The sequence below is a fragment of the Theobroma cacao genome, chromosome 4 (assembly GCF_053813885.1).
Source record: "Theobroma cacao isolate CCN51 chromosome 4, ASM5381388v1, whole genome shotgun sequence".
Classification (NCBI taxonomy): domain Eukaryota; kingdom Viridiplantae; phylum Streptophyta; class Magnoliopsida; order Malvales; family Malvaceae; genus Theobroma; species Theobroma cacao.
This window is the reverse complement of record NC_142642.1, coordinates 25,024,302-25,044,551: the sequence shown is the minus strand read 5'-3', so window position 1 is coordinate 25,044,551 and position 20,250 is coordinate 25,024,302. Positions and strand designations below refer to the sequence as shown.

The 20,250-nt window shown below is 35.5% G+C and overlaps 3 protein-coding genes across 4 annotated transcripts; 1 reads left to right on the top strand and 2 right to left on the bottom strand.

Annotated features, from left to right (window-relative positions):
• Positions 1-7: 7 nt before the first annotated feature.
• LOC18601618 (Glycosyl transferase, family 35) lies at positions 8-9,333 on the bottom strand. The gene is made up of 15 exons (XM_007032625.3): positions 9,009-9,333; positions 7,527-7,765; positions 7,340-7,441; positions 6,649-6,825; positions 6,208-6,483; positions 5,397-5,668; positions 4,770-4,887; positions 4,209-4,679; positions 3,919-4,071; positions 3,238-3,366; positions 2,600-2,836; positions 1,702-1,778; positions 1,098-1,284; positions 685-885; positions 8-377 (listed from the first exon to the last, which is right to left on the bottom strand). Exons 1-15 carry the CDS (start codon positions 9,265-9,267, stop codon positions 261-263), a joined length of 3,015 nt encoding a protein of 1,004 aa, XP_007032687.2. The 5' UTR covers positions 9,268-9,333; the 3' UTR covers positions 8-260.
• A 2,845-nt stretch (positions 9,334-12,178) lies between these two features.
• LOC18601617 (protein FAR1-RELATED SEQUENCE 5-like) lies at positions 12,179-19,888 on the top strand. 2 transcript variants are annotated; one of them, XR_016025862.1, is made up of 4 exons: positions 12,179-12,335; positions 12,992-15,364; positions 15,458-15,531; positions 19,366-19,888. XR_016025862.1 is itself a non-coding variant. In XM_018119977.2 (3 exons), exons 2-3 carry the CDS (start codon positions 13,007-13,009, stop codon positions 15,473-15,475), a joined length of 2,376 nt encoding a protein of 791 aa, XP_017975466.1. In that variant the 5' UTR covers positions 12,179-12,335; positions 12,992-13,006; the 3' UTR covers positions 15,476-15,885. The 2 variants fall into 2 exon arrangements, 1 of the variants encoding a protein (XP_017975466.1); XM_018119977.2 differs by lacking the exon at positions 19,366-19,888 and having other exon boundaries at positions 15,458-15,885.
• On the bottom strand, positions 16,620-18,437 carry LOC18601616 (calmodulin-binding protein-like protein). The gene is made up of 2 exons (XM_007032623.3): positions 17,726-18,437; positions 16,620-17,636 (listed from the first exon to the last, which is right to left on the bottom strand). The coding sequence occupies exons 1-2, from the start codon at positions 18,311-18,313 to the stop codon at positions 16,848-16,850; spliced, it is 1,377 nt and encodes a 458-aa protein (XP_007032685.2). The 5' UTR covers positions 18,314-18,437; the 3' UTR covers positions 16,620-16,847.
• Positions 19,889-20,250: the final 362 nt, after the last annotated feature.

The following is a 20,250-nucleotide window of genomic DNA, read 5'->3' as shown; positions in this document are numbered from 1 at the left end:
GAGATAATGGACCATTTCTCAATCATGACAGTTGATTAGCCACGAAACAACTAGACACAGTAAATGAGTTTAGCTACTGTCATAACAGTACACTAACACAACTTTTTTTATTATTATTATCACATTTTTAACATTAATGTTACTCTTATTCTGGCATTTTTCTTTACATGGGAAAGATAATATGATAATGTGACAACAAAGGAACAGCTATTTCGGGCTTACAGCAAAGGGCAACTCCCTTGGTATAAAGTCTCGGCAATTTATGGTAATTCGACAGGTTTTATGTTCCATATCTCCTGTGCATATTCATGAATTGTTCTGTCACTGCTGAACATGGAGGAACCTGCAGTGTTCAAGATTGACATTCTTGTCCATCTCTGCCACAACCACATTCACAAACATGAGGAACAGATGAATAAACATACTTGTGCATGCACAGGTGAGAAAATTGTGAAGAGATGTATGAAAGAAAAGGCAGGACAGTTTTGAGAAACTTTTTAGTTTGTAACTGAATCATATGCATCAAATTGAATATCCAAAAGGGATACTGTAAAACCATGTAAAAATACGGCAATTACAATACCAGTTCAAAAACATATGCAGTAGTTCTTGCTCTTGATGGAAACATGCAAGTATGTGAAACATAAAGGTATGCAAAAAAAAAAAAACAAAAGAGTCACTCACTTGTTGGTCTCTGTATGCCTCATCAACCTTCTCTTGGCATTCTATATAACTAGGGAAGTCCTTGCCAACCAGAAAATAGTCTGCACAACCAAAACCTTCATTTCCTTCCAATGATCCAATCAGTTCGTCATAGTTGTAAGGACCAAAGACACCACTTCTAACAAACTCCTTAACTTCTTCAAAGCGAGGATCCGGAACAAACTGTGGTAAGATGTCAGCTAGGTCAATGAAGAGACATAACTAAAGGAGAAATCATGATAATTTCCACTAAATATATTTCTATGCTTTTGTTTAATATCTATCCACTGAATAAATATCTTAAGATCATGACAACATCTTTCTTAACAGAAAGGGCCAGAGATAAGGAATCAAAACACAATAGGACACCGAATAATCCAGCCATGCAAGCATACCTTCCCCTCAGCTCTTTCCTTCCTAAGCCCTGCAATCTCATGAGCTTCAGCCCCGAAGAGGAAAAAGTTGTCTTCTCCAACCTCTTCCCGTATTTCAACATTGGCACCATCCAAGGTCCCAATCAGTATACAGCCATTCATTGCAAACTTCATATTGCTAGTTCCACTTGCCTCCATCCCAGCAGTACTGCATACATTAAAGAGAAACCAACAGGAAAAAACAGAGGGAGGTTCAGATGCTCCAGTGTCTACGCAGCTATGCAATTTGCAATACAAGCCTCCTAGAAAAGGCACATATTGAGTTCATTGTAAATTAGAGAAAAGGTAGGATTCATTTTAAGTCAGAACCACCACCAGGCTCAGCTCGAATTAAGCTTCATGCACTGAAGTCGAGGCAAGTTAATACAGGATATATAAAGCATGATACTCCATCAAGCAGATTGAGCCTAAGCTTTCCCAAGCTATAAAGCAGATGATGTCCTCCAAATAGGAGTTGTAGTGTAAGCTAGGAACCATTTCCTGCTTCTGCATCTTGTTTACCATTTAAGCAAAACAAAAATTGTGTAACCAAGAATTATCCAGACAATGAATAAAAGTGAAATACCTGATATGTTGTGAGAGCTCACTTGCAGGGATAAGCAATTCAGCCACACTCACATTGTAGTCAGGAACAAAAACAACCTAAAATCGGAACATAATAAGCCATTACATCTGATAAGTAATATCAATGAAATTGAGTAAATTATTAATACAGCAAATTCACAGCAGGAAATAAAAAAAGATCTTTTCCTTTTTGAATCCAAACATGGCAGAAACATAATAGAATCAGATACAGACACTTTAGGTTTGTCGTATTTTATTCACTTGAGGGTTTGGGGACAGTGAAGCCAGCAGACCACCGCACACACAAAAAGAACAGAGATAACTCTTTGATCACCAAGGATAACAGCTGCACCAATCAACCAACAATTCATGCATGCTTCTCAATCAAATTGCACAAGCTGACTAGCATTTGTTACCCTTATATGCCTACACTGATTTATTCAAAATTTACTTCTTTGTTTTAAACAGAAATTCATACTTCATCTCAGACTGCAGTTATTTTTCCAAATCTTGGTTGTATCAGATCCCATTTGTGCCCAGACAGCGAACTAAAAAGCATAGGTCCAGGAAAATCCTAAATTATGCAACTCACAGACTGGAAGGGCATTAAATTATTGGCCAAATGAGTTACTTGAATTGGGGATATATGTATGTTTAATGAAAGACAAGCAAACCAAAAAGGCTAGAAGGCACAATATGACAGGCCAACACCTCATTAGAAAAAAATAATGTGCCACAAGTCATTAAAAAGCATTAACACTACGCCTCAATAAAAATTAACACTACAACAGATGACACTTTTTGAGGGCCTTTCTTCCATTTCTTGTTTTTCCTTTTTTTCATTTTGGGGAAGAACTCCCTGTGAGATTCATTAATGATATCTTGCGATAAAGGCATACCTTCAGTAGATCACCTATATCGGCATCATGATTAACTGTAGCTCCAACATCAGTGATAAATTTCACAATTCTCTTGGCTTGCACATAAGTGGCAAATGCTTTTCCCCCAAATATACAAACACGTGGAACAAACTTTTCTTTTCTTTCTGAAGCACTCATTTCTTTCATCATCTTGTACCGGTAAACAATTCCCAAAATATTCAGCAGTTGACGCTTGTATTCGTGGATGCGCTTCACCTGAAATTCAGCATAGCATATAAAAAAGAATGAGTTCCACACTTTACAAGACTAGGGGAAATTAATAAGAATATACTTTAACAGAGCATCAACATCCAATCAGATCTTAATGTCATCCAACAAGTGTAAGAAAGCTCTAAAAATATTCATAATGTTTATGACATACAAATACTGTACAACAGACAGTATCATGCTCTGCAATGTGAGCTAAAAATATTGAGTTCTGGTGGTAAGAGAATCTGGTAGCATACCCTTCTCAAAAAAATCCGTAGGCTCTTACTTTTCAGACTGCAGCCCATTTATTGAGTTAAACATTATAAACCTTTTTCTTTCATTTTCCATCTGATGATAAGTACACTTCTTTAATTACAGTTTACAAAAGTGGAGTTCACAAGAGATACCTGGATGTCAAACATTGCATCAGGGCTTACTAGATAGCCTGTTTTTTCTTTGAGGAAAGACACAACCTTTAACTTGTTGCTCTTTTTTGCTGCCCTCCACTGGGTCTGAAGGTCTTCATTATCTGCAAACTATGAATATATCCCACAACACTGATTAGGGTCTTTAGTAATAACCAAAAGATCCAAAAGCTTTCACATATTTATAGTCATTAAAATTTAACTATAAAAAAACTGCTCATTGTAGAGAAAAGACACGGATACAACAGCTTCACATCTATCAGAATCCTAGAGGCTAGAACTCATACGTGAAATAACACCACTGCTTTAATTTCACAAGCAACTGCCTAAACAGTGAAAATAACAAGAAATATTAGATGTAGGATTGTATAGAACAAGAAATAATCAGAAAGACATGCTCGGAGAAGGTGATATAAAAGGCAATCTGGCAGTTTTTCTTGTGAAATAAGCATTTTTAAAGGTGTGTCCAACATAGATAGTTTATTGCGAATAAAATTTGCCAACTCATATCAAAACTGGTCATTCACAAACCTTAGAGAGTGTGTAAATAAATTCACCTTCTATCACATGACAAAGAGCATATTGCAAATATATGTTCAGAAACATACAAATATGATTCTCCAAGAAGTTTTACAAGGAAAAAACTCAGATACGGCAGACTACCTTCCTAAGTTCGGCCAACTTTTCAGTATTTAAAACCCAATCTTCTGTTCCTGTCCAGTTAGTTATAATTTTACTCAAAAATGGATTGCAGAAACGGATCCATCTCCTTGGTGTGACCCCATTTGTTTTATTTTGAAATTTCTCAGGCCACAACTGCCAAAATTTGAGAACAGAGATCAATGTTAGGATCATTTCTCTAAGTAGAAACAAACTGAAGAAACTCAATTTTATCATTAAGTTGCATGCTTTTGTAATTTAAGAAAGCGAGAGATTTCATAAATTGCATTTACCTTAAAAAAATCATTAAACACTTCGTCTTTTACTATCTCGCTATGTATCGCAGCAACTCCATTTACTGCATGACCACCTACAACACATAGGTTAGCCATTCGAACCATCTTTGGGGGCTCTGGTACTGGTTCTGGGATCTTTTTCTTTGCTTGAGTGCCTTCCTTTACAGGTTCATTTTCTCCATCACCAGGCTCAACTTTTAATTCTTCTTCTTCTTCTTCTTCTTCTTCTTCTCCTCCATCATCATCATCATCATCATCATCATCATCATCATCTTCTTTTTTATCTTCTTCTTTAGACTTTTCAAGTTCATCACTGGGAACAGCAACAGAACTTTCCTTGGGTTTAACAAGTAAATCTGAAAAGGCAGCTGGTAGCTCAACATTTTCTAAAATTCTCATCTGCTTCAGTTTTTTCTCCAGTAAGTCAGAATCTGCTGTACCATACTCTGAAACTATAGTTTGAATTAACTACAAAGATATTAAGAGGTAGAAGTTAGAGTTAGAATTCGCATCCCAAAAAATTGAAGGTTTAGGTTTGTGTATGTTTTCCGTCTGTACCTCTTCATCAATCATTTCTATAATCTCCACATGTCGAGGCAACAGTTTCTGCATAAGTTCTAAACTCCATTTCTCCAAAGCCTCCGGTAGAACGGTATGGTTTGTGTATGCCACGGTTCTAGAAAGAAAGCATTAAAAGGTATAAAAGTTACCGAACATAAGCCTATCTTAAAAATAGATACCAGTAATTAACAAATAGGAAACGAAAAAGAAGAAAATAGAAGAAGAAGAAGAAGATAAACTAATATTTCTTAGGCCTTTTTTAAAATAGTCATTTCTCAAATTCATTTTGTTTGTAACAAAATGAATTCAAGACTAAAAATATGTAAATTGTGAGAAAGTGCAAATGGACACATGCACTAGCTCTGGTAACAAGCAGATATGCTGAATTCAATCAAACTCAAGTAACAAAAATTACAATAAGCATATGCATCAAATAAATTGAACACTGGAATAGCTAACTAAGTTTGTCAAAATTTGGGAACAGTAGCAAGGTAGGTCTGATGTGGGAATAGACAGAATCTGGTTTGAGCTTCTCAATAACCTCTTGCAGCATATATGTTCAAAAAGAAACAATAAAGTAAGGACTTCTCAATGCATAAGTGAAACAATCATGACCTAGATTACCTTTGGGTGATATTCCAGGCCTCCTTCCAGCTTAAACCTTTCACATCCATCAAAATTCTCATCAGCTCTGGAATGCAAAGAGTGGGGTGAGTATCATTCATTTGCAGGGCGACCTTCTCAGGAAATTCTTCCCATTTGACTTTTGCTCCCGATCTTCTCTCAAAACGTGCAATGATATCTTGTAGAGAGGCTGAGCATAGGGTATATTGTTGCTTCAAACGAAGGATTTTTCCTTCAACTGATTCATCCCCAGGGTAGAGTACATAGCAAATCTAATATTAAAACATATGTTATAATCCATTCTCATTGTACCACTGGCATCAACATTGTACATGAAAAATAAACAAAACAAAAGGGGAAAAAACAAAACAAGCATTACATGCAATTTGGGACACAAATGATGCAGAGACAAATAGGAATGCATTTAAAATTCTTGGGATTTCTGAAAGAAGGCAAAAGCAGAACAATTGCCAATTCTTGCCCTAAGAAAAAATAAGTTGGGAATTATAAGGTAAAAAAAAAAAAAAGCAGTCTCTTCCTGGACCTCTATCACAACCATTGCCTGAAAGACATGAGAGCGAGAAGAAAAATCCCAAATCTGTTGATGGACCAATAACCATATTAGAAAATTTCTTCCATTCCCTTAGTTGTAAAGAACCTTGGTTCAGACACTCCTCCAGATATAGCTCCAGGCAGTTCAGATTTTCTGATGAAACTCTGAAGACGTGCCAACAAATAGCTAGGCTAATGAAGAGATACGCAGATAAATTGCAGCAGCAAATATAAACAAATGAAGAAAATTAAAACAGACCTTTTCAGCATTATATAGGGCCTCAGCTGCTTGGGTATGTTCTCCAGCATTAAAAGCAGATAGGTCAAATTCTTCTGATGGAACTTTTGTTGACCAAAGTCGCAGGTTGATTGTGGTTTTAGTTTTATATCCTGGTATTGGGACATCATATGCAACAGCCTTTATATCCTCTCCTCCAATCCAGTCTTTCTTTCCATCTGAACTTGTAACAACCTTGCCATAAAACTTGACAGGATATGTGACATCATTTCTCACAATTTCCCAAGGATTGCTCATCTAAAAAGAGAAAGCATAATCAAGCCAAAGATAAAGAAGTTGGTCAGAGACGAGGGGCAAAAAAACACTTACATTTATTATGTAAATGTCATATAGACACATATATAAATTTGTGTCTACAATGATTCCTTCAAGAGAGAGATAACAAACAGAAAGCAAGTATACCTCAAGCCAATCTTCAGCAACTTCTTCCTGCCCCTCCTTTGTAATATGCTGTTTAAATAAGCCATATCTATATCTAAGTCCATAACCCCATGCTGGATAATTTAATGTTGCCAAAGAGTCCAGAAAGCAGGAGGCAAGTCGACCAAGACCCCCATTCCCTAAGGCAGCATCAGGCTCCTATAAAATCAACCAAAAAATTTAGCAGCATGGATGCATGCATCCTATAACAAAACTGTGAAGGCATGCATAGAAGCAAGCATACAGACTCTCACTTTGTCTTTCTCTTTGACAAATACACAAAATACAGGTATAGTATTTATATTCTAGACAAAGGCACAGTATGGCAGCACGTATAGGCTTCAAATAAACTTTTATATTATATGACCTGCTGCTTTCACGAAATTGAAAATTTATCATCAACTATGACAATTATCGTTTAATTCAAAATAAACACCTATACTTGAATTCTGGCGCAGTCTAGAGTGTCTTTCTTTTTATTTTCTCCAATCATTTTATAATGTCAGCAGAGTTGAGGAGCTTGTACTTTAAGCTTCAGCTACCCATTGATTGATATAAATGACATTTAATCACAATTAAAAAGTAAAGATAATCCACCTAGAGCAAGATATACCAATAGCAGAATGTGTGAAAAAGTAAGGTATGCTGAAGAGAACTACATATACCAACCAACCTGGCAAGCTATATTTTCTAGGTTGTGTCCAAGCTTGCTCAAAGCTTCTGCATAAGCTCCAGTAAGCCCTAAATTACCAATTGCATTCAACAGTGCTCGACCCTGCAAAAAATAAAACATTCTGTGTAATAACGTCTTCAAAGTAATGCACAGCAGATCAAGTATTAAATGTAGAACAAGTGCACACCTGTAGAAATTCCATTGACAAATAGTACGCCTGCTTTACGTTCAATCTTTCATAATAATCATATGTGGCATTCCAGTTTATAATGAGAGCGTCACGAATACTTTGTGCAGTTGCAAAGAAAGTCTTTGGAAGATCAAATTTCTCAGGGGAAAACACTGGGGTGAACTCTGCATGGTATTTGATACTAGAGGCAATAGATGAAGCATCTGGAGGGAAAGGACTAGTGGTGCCCAGAGATTCTAAATCAATAAATCAAAAGTCAAAGTGTAGATCTTAAATTAAATTTTAATAGTGAAAGACATTATAATACAGTATATACCTTATTCCAGAATTGTTCAGTGCAATACACATTATAGAGAAAAATCAACTAACTTGTGGATATTTTGCCTTAGTGTTAGATTATACAGGACTCAAAAAGGTATAATCTTCAAGTTATAATTGCGTTTGGATTTATCATGGTGCTTCAACAATACTATCTCACACTTAATTAGCTCATTACGAAATGAAAATATTGCTCATTCTGAGAAACTTTGACCATGATCTCGCATTTGTCAATAAGCAATATTTTCATTCTTGACACTTTCCATGTCAGATCCAAACCCAACAACTAATGTCTTATTTAGCTACGAAGCAGAAAATAGCTTAATCACACGATTCACAACCATCTAAAAAGCATTCTCTTTTTCAATATGCCGTTGAAGGGTTCAAAACTCTCTGATGACTCATTGGAATTAGGATAGGTAAGACCAACTAGTCGCATGACTCATGATCCATATTATGTCTTAATAATCAGCCAGTTGGTTGGTCCCAATCTCTTTTCAATGGTAGATACTGTTGATCAAATAAACTCCTTAAAATTCAGAACAGTTGAATCTTTAAAACAAAAAACAAAAAACCAAAAGAGAAGAAATAATAATTCTTGGTAGTACCTAAGAAAGAAAAAAGATTGTAGAAGTATAAAATAAGGAATAGAAACAATTCAACGAAGGTCATAAAAATGAAGCAAAGAACGGAATTCACGGTCCACAAGAGTCAACACCTAAAATCACATTCAAAACCTTCCCCCTCCTTCTGTGTTCACGCGTGTCTGTGTGTGCATAACATGTAACTAATATACTATAGATCTCTTTCTTGGTCACATTTTTTCCACTGAAAACTGCATAATGATTAATTAATGTTAAAAAAAAAAGACAATGACAGGGAAAAAAAATCAAATTTTCACTTCAAAATTAGTATATTCGAAGTACAAATAAAGAATAAAAAAGCCACAAAAAGAGCAAAATAAATTTCAAAAATCGCAAATTTTAATTTTTTTTTTTTAAAAGGAATGCAGCGGAAGCATGAACATCAAACATTAACTTCAAAACAAAATCCAAAAGTTTCCAAAGCACCAAACAAATAAACATAAAAAAAAATTAAAAACGAAAAACAAAAAAGCAGAGCATCTGCATTTAAATATAAATACTACAAAGAAGATCGAACCTTCTTGTTCAGCTACTGGATCTTTCACCTTCTGTTGCGGTTCACTCGAAACATTCCTCACCGAAAACGACCTCCTCAACGGCCTAACTTGCCACTTCCTCATCAACATCAACTGCTTCGCTTTGTTTCCGCTTCCACCACAAGCACTGCCCACGCCGCCATTTCTTCCGCGGCTGAAGTCGATGAATCTAGCCACCGCATTGCAGCTCGAAACCGCCTCCACTCCGCCCGAAGTCGTACAAAATCGCCACGTAGCCATCTCTCTCTGTCTCTCTCGCTCTTTGAACCTTGTGAAGAGATCAGAGTGGCAGTATCTAATGAAGAAGAAAATATTGGATTCACGAGAATATTTATATGCATGGAGTTCTAATCAGCTACTATCCCAATAATTTCTCATTGTCCTCGATTACAACGTGGCAAGATGTTATTGATCCACGTGGAAAAGCTGGGATGATGATTTCTATTTGACCATAATATCACTGATTAAAGAGTTTGGATTCGGTAAAATCATACACTTTTTTCGGTTAACCCACCGTACACTTCACGAGCTTTCATTGGCTCTATGGAGAATGGACTTTAATTGGTGACGTGGGGTGATTTGAGTGGTGGATTTGAAGTAGCTGCTTTAGCAGCGGGAGAAGAAGATCGTAGTTCGACTGAGATTTTTTTTCGTTGGGTCAGCGACAAACGAGACTGGGAAGTGAAAGATGGTTGTCCAGTGCCTCTGCTCCGTCCAGTTATAAGCACTTGATTGGATATTGGTGATCCTGTTGAGGTTACTAGTGTGTTACGTCGTTGTAGGACCCATCGAATTGACGGTGGTGATTTAAGTCCAAGACAACTGTTACCTCTCATACGTCTCATCTCTTATTAGTCTCTTATCGGAACGAGATATCTCTTATTTTATTTTTATTGTAAAAAAGAGAATCAATATTTATTTTATCTTTTACTGACATACGATACATCGTATCCGATAATGATATAAGAGAGGAAGTGAGATATAGATTAAAGTTTAAAGACACATTCTATTATACATCCTATCTTACTCTAACTTTTTTATTTATATAAAAAAAATTATCCAAAACAAATTTTATCTCTTAAAGATCAAAAAGAATTGAATAGACTTTGGATATAATCGTTAGACCATATTTTCAATTTTAAAAATTTTTATAAAATAAGAGTAAATTTTTATTTATCATTTCAACATTCATTTTATCTCTTATTGATACATTTAAAGATGAAAATAAACCAGTATCACGTTTGTATGGAATCACAAAAATACAATGTCATAACTCATTATAATAATTTCCTTGCTTTTTTTTTTTCAAGTAATTAATTCGTTAGTGTGAACTGTAAAAAAATGTTTATTTGAGAACCAATGAGACCAAGAGTCATGTGACTACTTGTAGAGGATAATCATAAAAAACTACAGATTTGCTCTCTGGTCTTGGATTAAAGCAACCTATTTGCTTGCGTAGGTGGAAGCCACGTTAAGAGAAAACGATACTTTTATCCCTAGATTTAGGGTTGAAGCAACCTAATTACCAGGACATTTTTCACTAAAAGAGAATTGTAATAACTTATTTTCCAGATTTTAATATTTTATTTTATAATAAAGTTAGCTACATTGTTAATTTATGTTTGTTGGGTATCGTTTGGACATGGAAAAGATTTGTAGTAAATGATCAGTTGGTGGGATTGGAAGATTTGGAAGGATATGAATGGAAGTTCTCGTTTTTGATCCCTGACGAATATGGTGTCTGCATTTTGGAAGGACCCAAAGTCAATTTTTCGTATTTACAATTCAATTTAATTGAACTTATTTTAGAAAAAATTTGAAAAGATTATTAGGTATAATGTTTTAAAAAGTCTCTCAATTATTTTAAAATTTTAAATAATTTGTTATTTTTTATTACATTTAATCAAAATTATATACCTTTTCATTTTATATGAAATGGACTTTCTAATTAATGGTTAATTACCTATTATTAGTGCAAACATCACTTATTATTTTTGTGCCATGTTATATTGAGGTAGAAAGAAAAAATACCACAAAGCCTTATTATTATGACATGTTATCATTCACCATAATATACGTCATGTTATGTCAGCATTATACGACATAACAATGACATGTGATATTTTGATTAATAATAATGAGTTAATATTTAGTCGTAATAATTTATTTTATTCAAAATAAAAAACTAAAAATTTAATTGAATATAATAAAAAAATAAAAAAATTATTTAAAAATTTTAAAATAATTAAAAAAAAATTATTGCAAGCCTTGTGCTTGTTAATAGGATTTTGACTTTTACACTCTTGTGTATTACTATATATAATTTTTTTGATATAATACTTAAATAAATTTCTAAATTATTCAAAAAATTCAAATAAATTTGTATTTGTTTTTACATTCAATTAAGTTCATATACTTTTATTTTGAATCAAATAAGCTCTTATAAGTAATAATTGATTAATTTTCAATAATAAAAATATCATTTATCATTTTATATCAATATAACACTAACATGACTTGGACATAAATGGTGAAAAATGTCACATGATCATATTATCATATTAAATTAACATATCATATCATCATCAATTATAATATGTTAACATGTTACATCATTATCAATTATTGTATATTAGCATATCATATCAGCATCATTTGGTATATAATGACAAATGACATTTTGATTAAATCAATCGTTAATCATAAAAGTTTATTTAACTCAAAATCTATTTAATTTAAGTTTTTTTAACTTAAAAATTATTATAAAGTTTTTATAAAAAATAATAATTTTCAAAATTAAGTTAAAACTGTTTAATAAAAGTATAAGAACTTATTTAATTTAAAATAAAAATATAAAAACTTAATTGAATGTAATAAAATTATAAAAGTCTATTTAAAAATTTTTGAATACTTTTTTAAAAAAAATTTATAATGTTATTATTACTTTTTTCAAAACATAACCAATAATTTAGTAAAACGTTATTGTTATAATTTACTCGGGAACTTTTCACTGTTTATTTTTTTTTTTTAAATGGCTTTTATCTTTATCTTTTTCTCCTTCTCTTTATTTATTTTTTACACGTTATTCTTATAATTTATTTATTTGTTTACAAGTATAAGAGGTTTCTGCCTGCAGGGCTTAAGTGCCGCCTAGAAACTAAACATCAACCGTTAGATCACAAAATCACCCATCCAACGGACAGTAATACATACATGAATTCCTCCATGAAAACAGCGAAAGTAGACGGTAAGTTGCGTCCTCTCATTTTTCCCGGTCCGCGGCGGCGTCCTAGTCCCTCTTTAAACAGGTAAACCCAAAAAAAAAAAAAAAACTTCATCTAATTATTTACCCGAAATGAATCTCAAAGCCAAAGTTGAAATACCAATTAAAGAACTAAGATACAGCCTTTAGATTTCTGTATTCAGAGCTTTGTTTGTTTCAAGTATAAACAATCTGTGCCTTAACTTTTTCTTTACTAATTGCTCCTCAATGCCCGAAATAGTTTGCTTTGCCATGAGCTTAGTTTCTCTACTGTACTTTGCTATGCTATGCTAGTTTGCAGAATGCTTGTCATAGATTTTCTTATGAAGTTATGTTTCGAGGGGAATTTAGAATGTTGAACCTGTAAGCTTTATGTTCCAATTAGATAATGAAATTTGTCACTGTCCGAGGAATATCCAACAGCTTGAACTTAGATTTCAGCTTGAAAGTAATAGGATTGAATCTCGGGATCCGGAGAGTGGGGTTTGTGGGACTAGGAAGTTTTATCTCGCTTTGTGTAACTCACTGTTCAATAACTTCCACATATTCAAACTTAAGGAAAAAAAAAATTGGAAATCGATAAATTCGCAACTAAGTGGGCATGAAACAACTATAGTTATTGATTAATGAGTTTAAAAACTTTTGTCTAACTTCGTTTGTAACACATGAGAATTAAAGGGTGCCGAATAATTTATTTGACAGGATTGAGAAAATAAAATGGAAGAAGAGCCTTCTAGTGAAGGTAAAGAAATAGTTGACTCATATGTGGCATTGGAAGATAAAGGTGATGGGTGTTGTATGGTAGAGGATGATGCAAATCCAATTGTTTTGGATGACCCTGGAAAGGAGGATGAACATTTGAATCTTGAGTTTTCTCAATACTTAGTAGGTGGAGCTTTAGAGCCTACACTAGGGATGGAGTTTACTTCTGAGGATGATGCTAGGAATTTCTACAATGCGTATGCTAAGCAGACAGGTTTTAGTATTCGTGTGAATTCTTATTATCGATCAAAGAAGGATAATTCGATTATATCTAGAGAATTTTGTTGTTCCAAAGAAGGGTTTCGCCGGGAGAAACGTTCAAGAAATGTGGATTCGGGGGATGATACAAAGAAGAGGCGTTCTAGGCCTATCACAAGGGAGGGTTGCAAGGCGTTGATGACTGTCAGGAGACGGGATAATGGAAAGTGGTATGTAGCTAAGTTAGAGAAAAGTCATAGCCATGAGCTTGTGACTCCTGCAATGAGGCATTTTCTTCGGTCACATAAGGAAGAGTATGATCCAAAGAAAAGTTTGAGTGGCTCTATCAGTTCCTCGGGAGTGTGCATGAATGCTTCTGTAAATGTGTTGACTGAAGAATGTAACAGTTTTGGCAAATTGGGATTTGCCGCACATAATAATATTAACTTTATTGGAAAAGGAAGGTTAAGCAATTTTGGGGTAGATGCACAAAGTTTGCTTGGGTTCTTTAAAGTTATGCAAGCTCGTGATCCTGCGTTTTATTATGCTATACAGGTTGATGAGGAAGATCGGCTAAGTAGTGTTTTTTGGGTTGACACAAGATCAAGAATTGCCTATAATTGTTTCTCTGATGTTGTATCTTTTGACACTACTTATCAAGTGAATCAATATAAAATGCCATTTGCACCTTTTATTGGGGTAAATCATCATAGACAGTCAGTGTTGTTTGGTTGTGCATTGCTAGCAGATCAAACTGAATCTACATTCATTTGGCTTTTCACAACTTGGCTTGAGGCAATGTCTAGGCGGCAGCCAGGTTTACTTATAACTGATTATGATTCTGCCATTAGCAGAGCTGTAGAAAGTGTTTTCCCACAGTCAAGCCATCGATATTGCAAATGGCACATCCTGAGCAAAATGCCCAAGGAAATGGGTCATGTATACAGTGCACTTCCAAAGACATTTCAAGTGGAGTTTGACAAATGCGTTAACAAGAGTGAGACACCTGAAGAATTTGAATCTGCTTGGCACTTGCTTCTTGACAAGTACAATCTTAGAGGAAATGAATGGCTTCAATCCCTTTATATTGACCGCAAGTTATGGGTATCAACATATGTGAGAGACACATTCTTTGCTGCCATGTATACAACCCAGCGAAGCAAAAGTGTTAACTCACTATTTGATGGCTATGTAAACGCAGGGACCACATTACAAGATTTTGCAGAGCAATATGAGAAGGCTCTGGATGATCGATATGAGAAGGAAGCTAGGGCAGAGTTTGAAACTTTTTACACTAAACCAGTTTTAAAGACACCACTTCCTATGGAAAAACAAGCAACAGAAGTTTACACGAGAAAATTGTTCTCAGTTTTCCAAGATGAAATTTATGAATCTCTTGTGCTTGCTGTGAATTTAAGTCAAGATGAAAGATTATCTAGGACATATGAGGTAGCAAGATTTGATGAAGAACATAAAGTATACTTTGTAGGATTAAATATAGCTGACCAGATAGCTAGTTGTAGTTGCAAGATGTTTGAGTTTGAAGGGATCCTTTGCAGACATGTCATTGCTGTGTTCAAAGCAACAAATATCTTCCTGCTTCCACAACATTATATTTTAAGGCGATGGACAAGAAATGCTAAGGATGAGGCTATGTTGGATGCAATGCCATCTGTTGAGATGAATGGTAATTCTCAAAAGGGGAAGAACTCACAGTACAATCTTTTGTATCAAGAAGCCGTAAAATGTGCAGAAGAGGGGATGGCATCTGACCATAGTTTCAAAGTTGCATTAAATGCCTTGAGAGAGGCTAGGATTAAAATTACTACTGCTAAGAAAAATGCCATCAATGCCCAGAAACTTGAGACTGCAGCCAGCACCAACTTTCTGGATGAGAACACCACAGTTGGTAGTCAGGTAGATAGTTCATCAGTAGTTACTCTCCATGACCACCAGCAAGCTAAAATGAGAGATTCCTGTGCAGAAAATGATATCTCCAAATATGCATCAGAGCAGTCTTCAAGTAGAGTTAGTATATGCACTAATTGTAAGTGCCCCGGACATGAGAGTCTTTCTTGCTTGTGGTTAAAGGATGGAAGAGGAAGCACTTCATTGGTGAGATTAATGTTTTCAACTATTGTTTACACGAGTATACGCTGAACTTTAGTAAGTGCTTTTAACACTTACAGAGTTGTTTGTCTTTGGTAGGAAAACAAAATTCAATAGTTTGCTTATGAAGGCAGATCAATCCGCATTGGAGACAATATTCCCTCAAGAAAAAGGTTTTTTTCGTTTTCTTTTCTCTATTTTAATTGAAACAAAATGTGTTAACCTCGTAGTTTTGTTTCTAATGAAGGTGAATGATAGAGCTTAGGGTTTTCTTGCTGGTCTTTCATAGGGAAGTTTGGTGGTTTATTGTGCTGAGCATTGCTCTTTTGCAGTTTGTTTGGATAGCCAGTGGCATGATTCTATGCTAAAAAAATGCTTGTACCTTGTGTTTTCCCCCTTTTATGATATTGTAGCTCTCAATGTTCAAGTCCTTGTATCTCCTTGGTGAAATTCCTTTGTTAAATTATCAGGAGAAGATGCTTACTTCAAGATCACTTGTTCTGAATGTATAGTAAATTTAATCTGTCTGGCCCATCGTGTAATACAGAATCTGCCCACATAGCAGATGCAAAATGCAGTCTATACGAGATATTATTACTATGGTTGTGCATGCAATTGGTCAAGACAAGAATGCTGCAATCTGTCAAGTTTTAGTTTTAATTTGCGCTGTTCTTTTTTTTTTTTTTCTTTTTGGTGTTAATTAATTTACCTATACGTAAACAACGTGTAGTAAAATTTCTTTAACGTTCTGTAATTGGTATGTCAAGCCACTTTGGATTATGCATTTACACCACTTCAGATTTATTACTCTCTGTGTCTTCAAATCATTCTCTTCTTAGAAAAGGCAAAAGGCAGGCTTAGTTTGACTGTAATTGTGTTTACCAATGTTTTAGCAGCTCATAGTAGTTAATCTGGCAATTCTTCATTTGAACTTTTAAACAACTCCAAAATCAAATCTGAAGTGTGCCTGGTAATCAGGTAAACTTTGTAACTCTTCTTCTTGGAACTAGCTGTGCATACAGTTGAAAGCCCTATCAAAAACTTGCTCCATTTCCCTAAGGCATAGACAAGTATGGTAGGAGGTCACCATCACTTGCTATATGCAAGCGTAAATGCAGTTGCAGTCAGGTGACAACACTAGAAGAAACACAGTTGCAATTATCTTTAAATGTACTGAATTGTATCAACATTCTTAAGTCAGCACTCTTATCTTACTAGTTAAAGGAAAATGTAGAAGAAAAAAATTAACATGGAAGAATACTTGTGAAGACTAGGAAAGAATGATAATTCAGTTCAGCTAAAATTAAACACTCAATCAGGGGCAGGTCACAAAACAGCCAGTCCTCCCAATGGGAGAGAAAAATATTACTAGTACAAACAAAGCCATAGATAGCAGCCGCTGCCCCCACTTTCTCATCAATAGCAACTAACGATTTGAGTGACAATGTGGAAGAACCAACAAAGATCTAATCCCTCATGATGGTGCTGCCTATGAGACAATTTTGAGAGTACCCTTCCTCTTCTTCATCAAATCGGCTTTTGATTCCATCTTGACAGGCAATGGAGCAGAAAACACAAAATCTCCATCTTGAATCTGATAATCCCCCTCAATCTCACTTCTAGCCTGTCTGATCATATAATTCTTCCTGGTATTCTTCTCTGCATCACTGCTCTGCAAGGATTCTTCATCATCCAAGTTCACTTCCTCCTCATTCTCAGCCAACACTCCACTTTCTTTACAATGATTCTCCACTATCTCTCCATGATCATCACTTGAAACACTCTCATCAGTTAAACTACCATCTCCACATGAACTAACCTCATTTCCACTACTAATAATCCTATACACATTCCCATTCTCAGCAAAGCTCACAGTTTTCTTCACTCTTGGTTGACTCCCTTGTCTTTTCACCAAAACCCCACCATTTCTATTTTGAGTGACACAAACACCAACCTTTCCGTTAGTAGAAATCCTGGGATTCTCTCCTTCATCAATAGCTTGACGAAATCCTTCAAGCTCCACATCATCTTCATCTCCCTCTTCATTTCCAGAAAACCTCTCAACCTTTTCAACTCTTTTTCTCAATTTCTTCATTGTTTCTCCAGAATTAGACCTCAAAACCCTAGCTTTACTGCCATTCCCCGAAACTGTCACATTTTTTGCATACTTATACAAGTGCTTGTGCCTTTTTAAAGCCAACCCGTCGATATATTCCAAAAACCGAACCAAATCCCTACGAACTGACCTCTTTCCATCTCTAATCATTGGATCACCACCCTAAAAAAAAAGCCATACTTTCAAGACCAAAAAAAATATATATAAGAAAGGCAACCAAGGTTTCACAGAAGTACCCAAAAAAGATATACCTGAAAAGAGTCAAGTTTGAGAAGCAAGTCCATGGCTTTTTGACAAACAGCTTCATAATCAAAATGGGTTTTGTTTGAAATTGAGAGTTTGAGAGAATTGAGGCTTGATTGGATAAACGCAAGATCTTTGAGCTGTCTAAGTGTTCTTGATCTATGAACAAGGAAGGCTCTGAAATGGGTTTGAATGACACGTGCAGCTGCATCTTTAAGAGAATAAGAAGGGTAAGAATGGAAAGTGTTGGAGAAGCGATGGAGTGATGATTCAAGAGCATTGATGCGGCTGAGAAGCGAAGACAGGAGAAAGTTGGGTTCTTGTTGGTGGTGTTGTTTCGGGTGAAAGTGATGTTTTTTACTGGCAGAGCTTTGATCTTGAAATATTTTGAGAAAATGGGTTTGATTTAGACAATGATTTTGTTCGGGTTGGGGGGCTTGGGGTGGGAGTTGGGTTTGGAGGAGGAGAGAGGCAAGGGCTTGTAGAAGAGGGTCAGATTGTTGGGGCAGTGGTGGTGGCAGATGGCAGGACTGGCTGCAAGAGCAGGTGGAGCAGCAAGTGGTGGCGTGGTGGTGATGATGATGGAGAGACGCCATGGCCTTCTGCGGGTTCTGAGAGGGCTGTGGCTGAGCAGGAGGGCTTGGGTGTTGGGCTAAGGTTATGAAAGTGGAGGAGTACTAACGTTGTTGGGATTGGAGTTGTAAAGGTTTGGGTGTGTTTTATGGGACTCTTTTATTGTTCATTACAAAGAATAAGCCGTATCAGATTTATGATGATGTGTGTGTTGACTGTGACCTGCAATTTGTGGATAATCCACGTGAGTAAGAAAGGGCTTGCTATAGGCTGGGCCACACTATAACTATTACCTGGTCCAATCTTGGTCAATGATGGAATGGCTGCTATAATAAGTTTTTAAAAGGAGAGTTATTCATACGTGCACGAATCACGATTTACTCTCCACATTAATATCTAATATCTCATTTGATAGGATTCAATTGTGAGATTCATCCTTGCCATCTCAATCCATTGGATTTTCCTTTTAAGATTCAATCATGGAAGAGCTTTAAATTGGTTTTTTGTTGGCTTTTCAATTGTAAATAGATACAGTGAATACCACTGAAGAAACCCGAACCTCTCATACTCTCATTATTAGAAGTACTAAGTCATGGCTTCATTGGCACCTAAGCGGCTTAAAAATAAGCTATCCCTCCACTTTTTTTCTTTCAATTATGGATTATGGTCATTGATTTAGAACAGTTACTCCCAACAAACCAATTGCCAAGCATCGCCTTCTGTCTCAGCCTATGTTTCTTTTCACCTTTCTGGGATCCCGCAAATGGGTTACAGTACTCTAGTTTTGGCCAAGGATGGTAAAAAGGAAGTGATGAGCAGTGAGATTAAGATCATGTCAATATGTTTGTTCTCTGATGAGTTTGTTCATTACCCTTTTTGCCTGCCTTGCTTCAACATCATAACGTATTGGTGATTGTCTACTACTATTAGGATTTTCAACAATTAGGTATGTAAAGGTCAGTGTTTTGTGATTTCTTGACATTTCTTTCTTTCTTTCTTTCTCTAGAGAGACTTGTCAATTTGGACTAATATTCCAACTGGCTTTTGATTATGGTATTTTTCTTTTATATCATAGTCTACTACAGGCTTGTGTACAGATAATTGTTCGTATGAACTACTTAGCCACAGCAATGAGTGGACTATTTTGTAATTGTCCTTTGTTCTCATCTGCAAGTGTGATGTGAAAAGCTAAAAGACATTGAAGATTCTATCTCTTTTCCATCAAGTAGTCCTTCTTTGTTTTACGGGAGTTATCTGTTCGCTGGTAAATAATTCCTGGAATTCTCTCTTCTGTGCTGAAAGGGGCAATCTCAGAGCACTTGTTGGATATTGAATAGCCATATAATGAACTTATGAACGGAAACTCCTCTGAGGCATCACTTTGAGATTTGTTGCTTCTGTTGGTACAATTAAGTTGAAGAATAAATTCCTATTTCTAACATCTGCAACCAATGAATCAAGAGTTCTCTCATGGTTACAATTCTCAAGTGCTCTGCGATACTCAAGCTGTTCTGCAGCAAACTGGATTTGGTTCAGCAGCCAAGATTAATGATTATTTGTTTGTCAAATTTTTGACTTTATGTTGGAAGAGTCCATAGCTATGATCATTTCTCATGTTCTCAGTAAATTCATGATAACATTGTCAAAGATCATGTTTTAGTATTACACTTCACAAGGGAACCACTCAAACATAAAACCTTAAGTTGATCGATAAGGGTCTGAGCATAAGTTTTAACCTCTAGTGCTTTCCGCCAATGAATCAAAGGATCACCTTGTGAGATGAGGTCATGATGCATGCCATATGAAATGGCCCTGCTATTTCTAAGCAGGTTGGATTTGGTATCCATGCCAAAAAAGGGGAAACAAGACAAGATTTGAAGGCATAATCATATTATTAGTCTCATATGTGGTGCTTACATCACTAAGTTTAGCTCTATAGGCTAAGAAATGATTCTGAGCC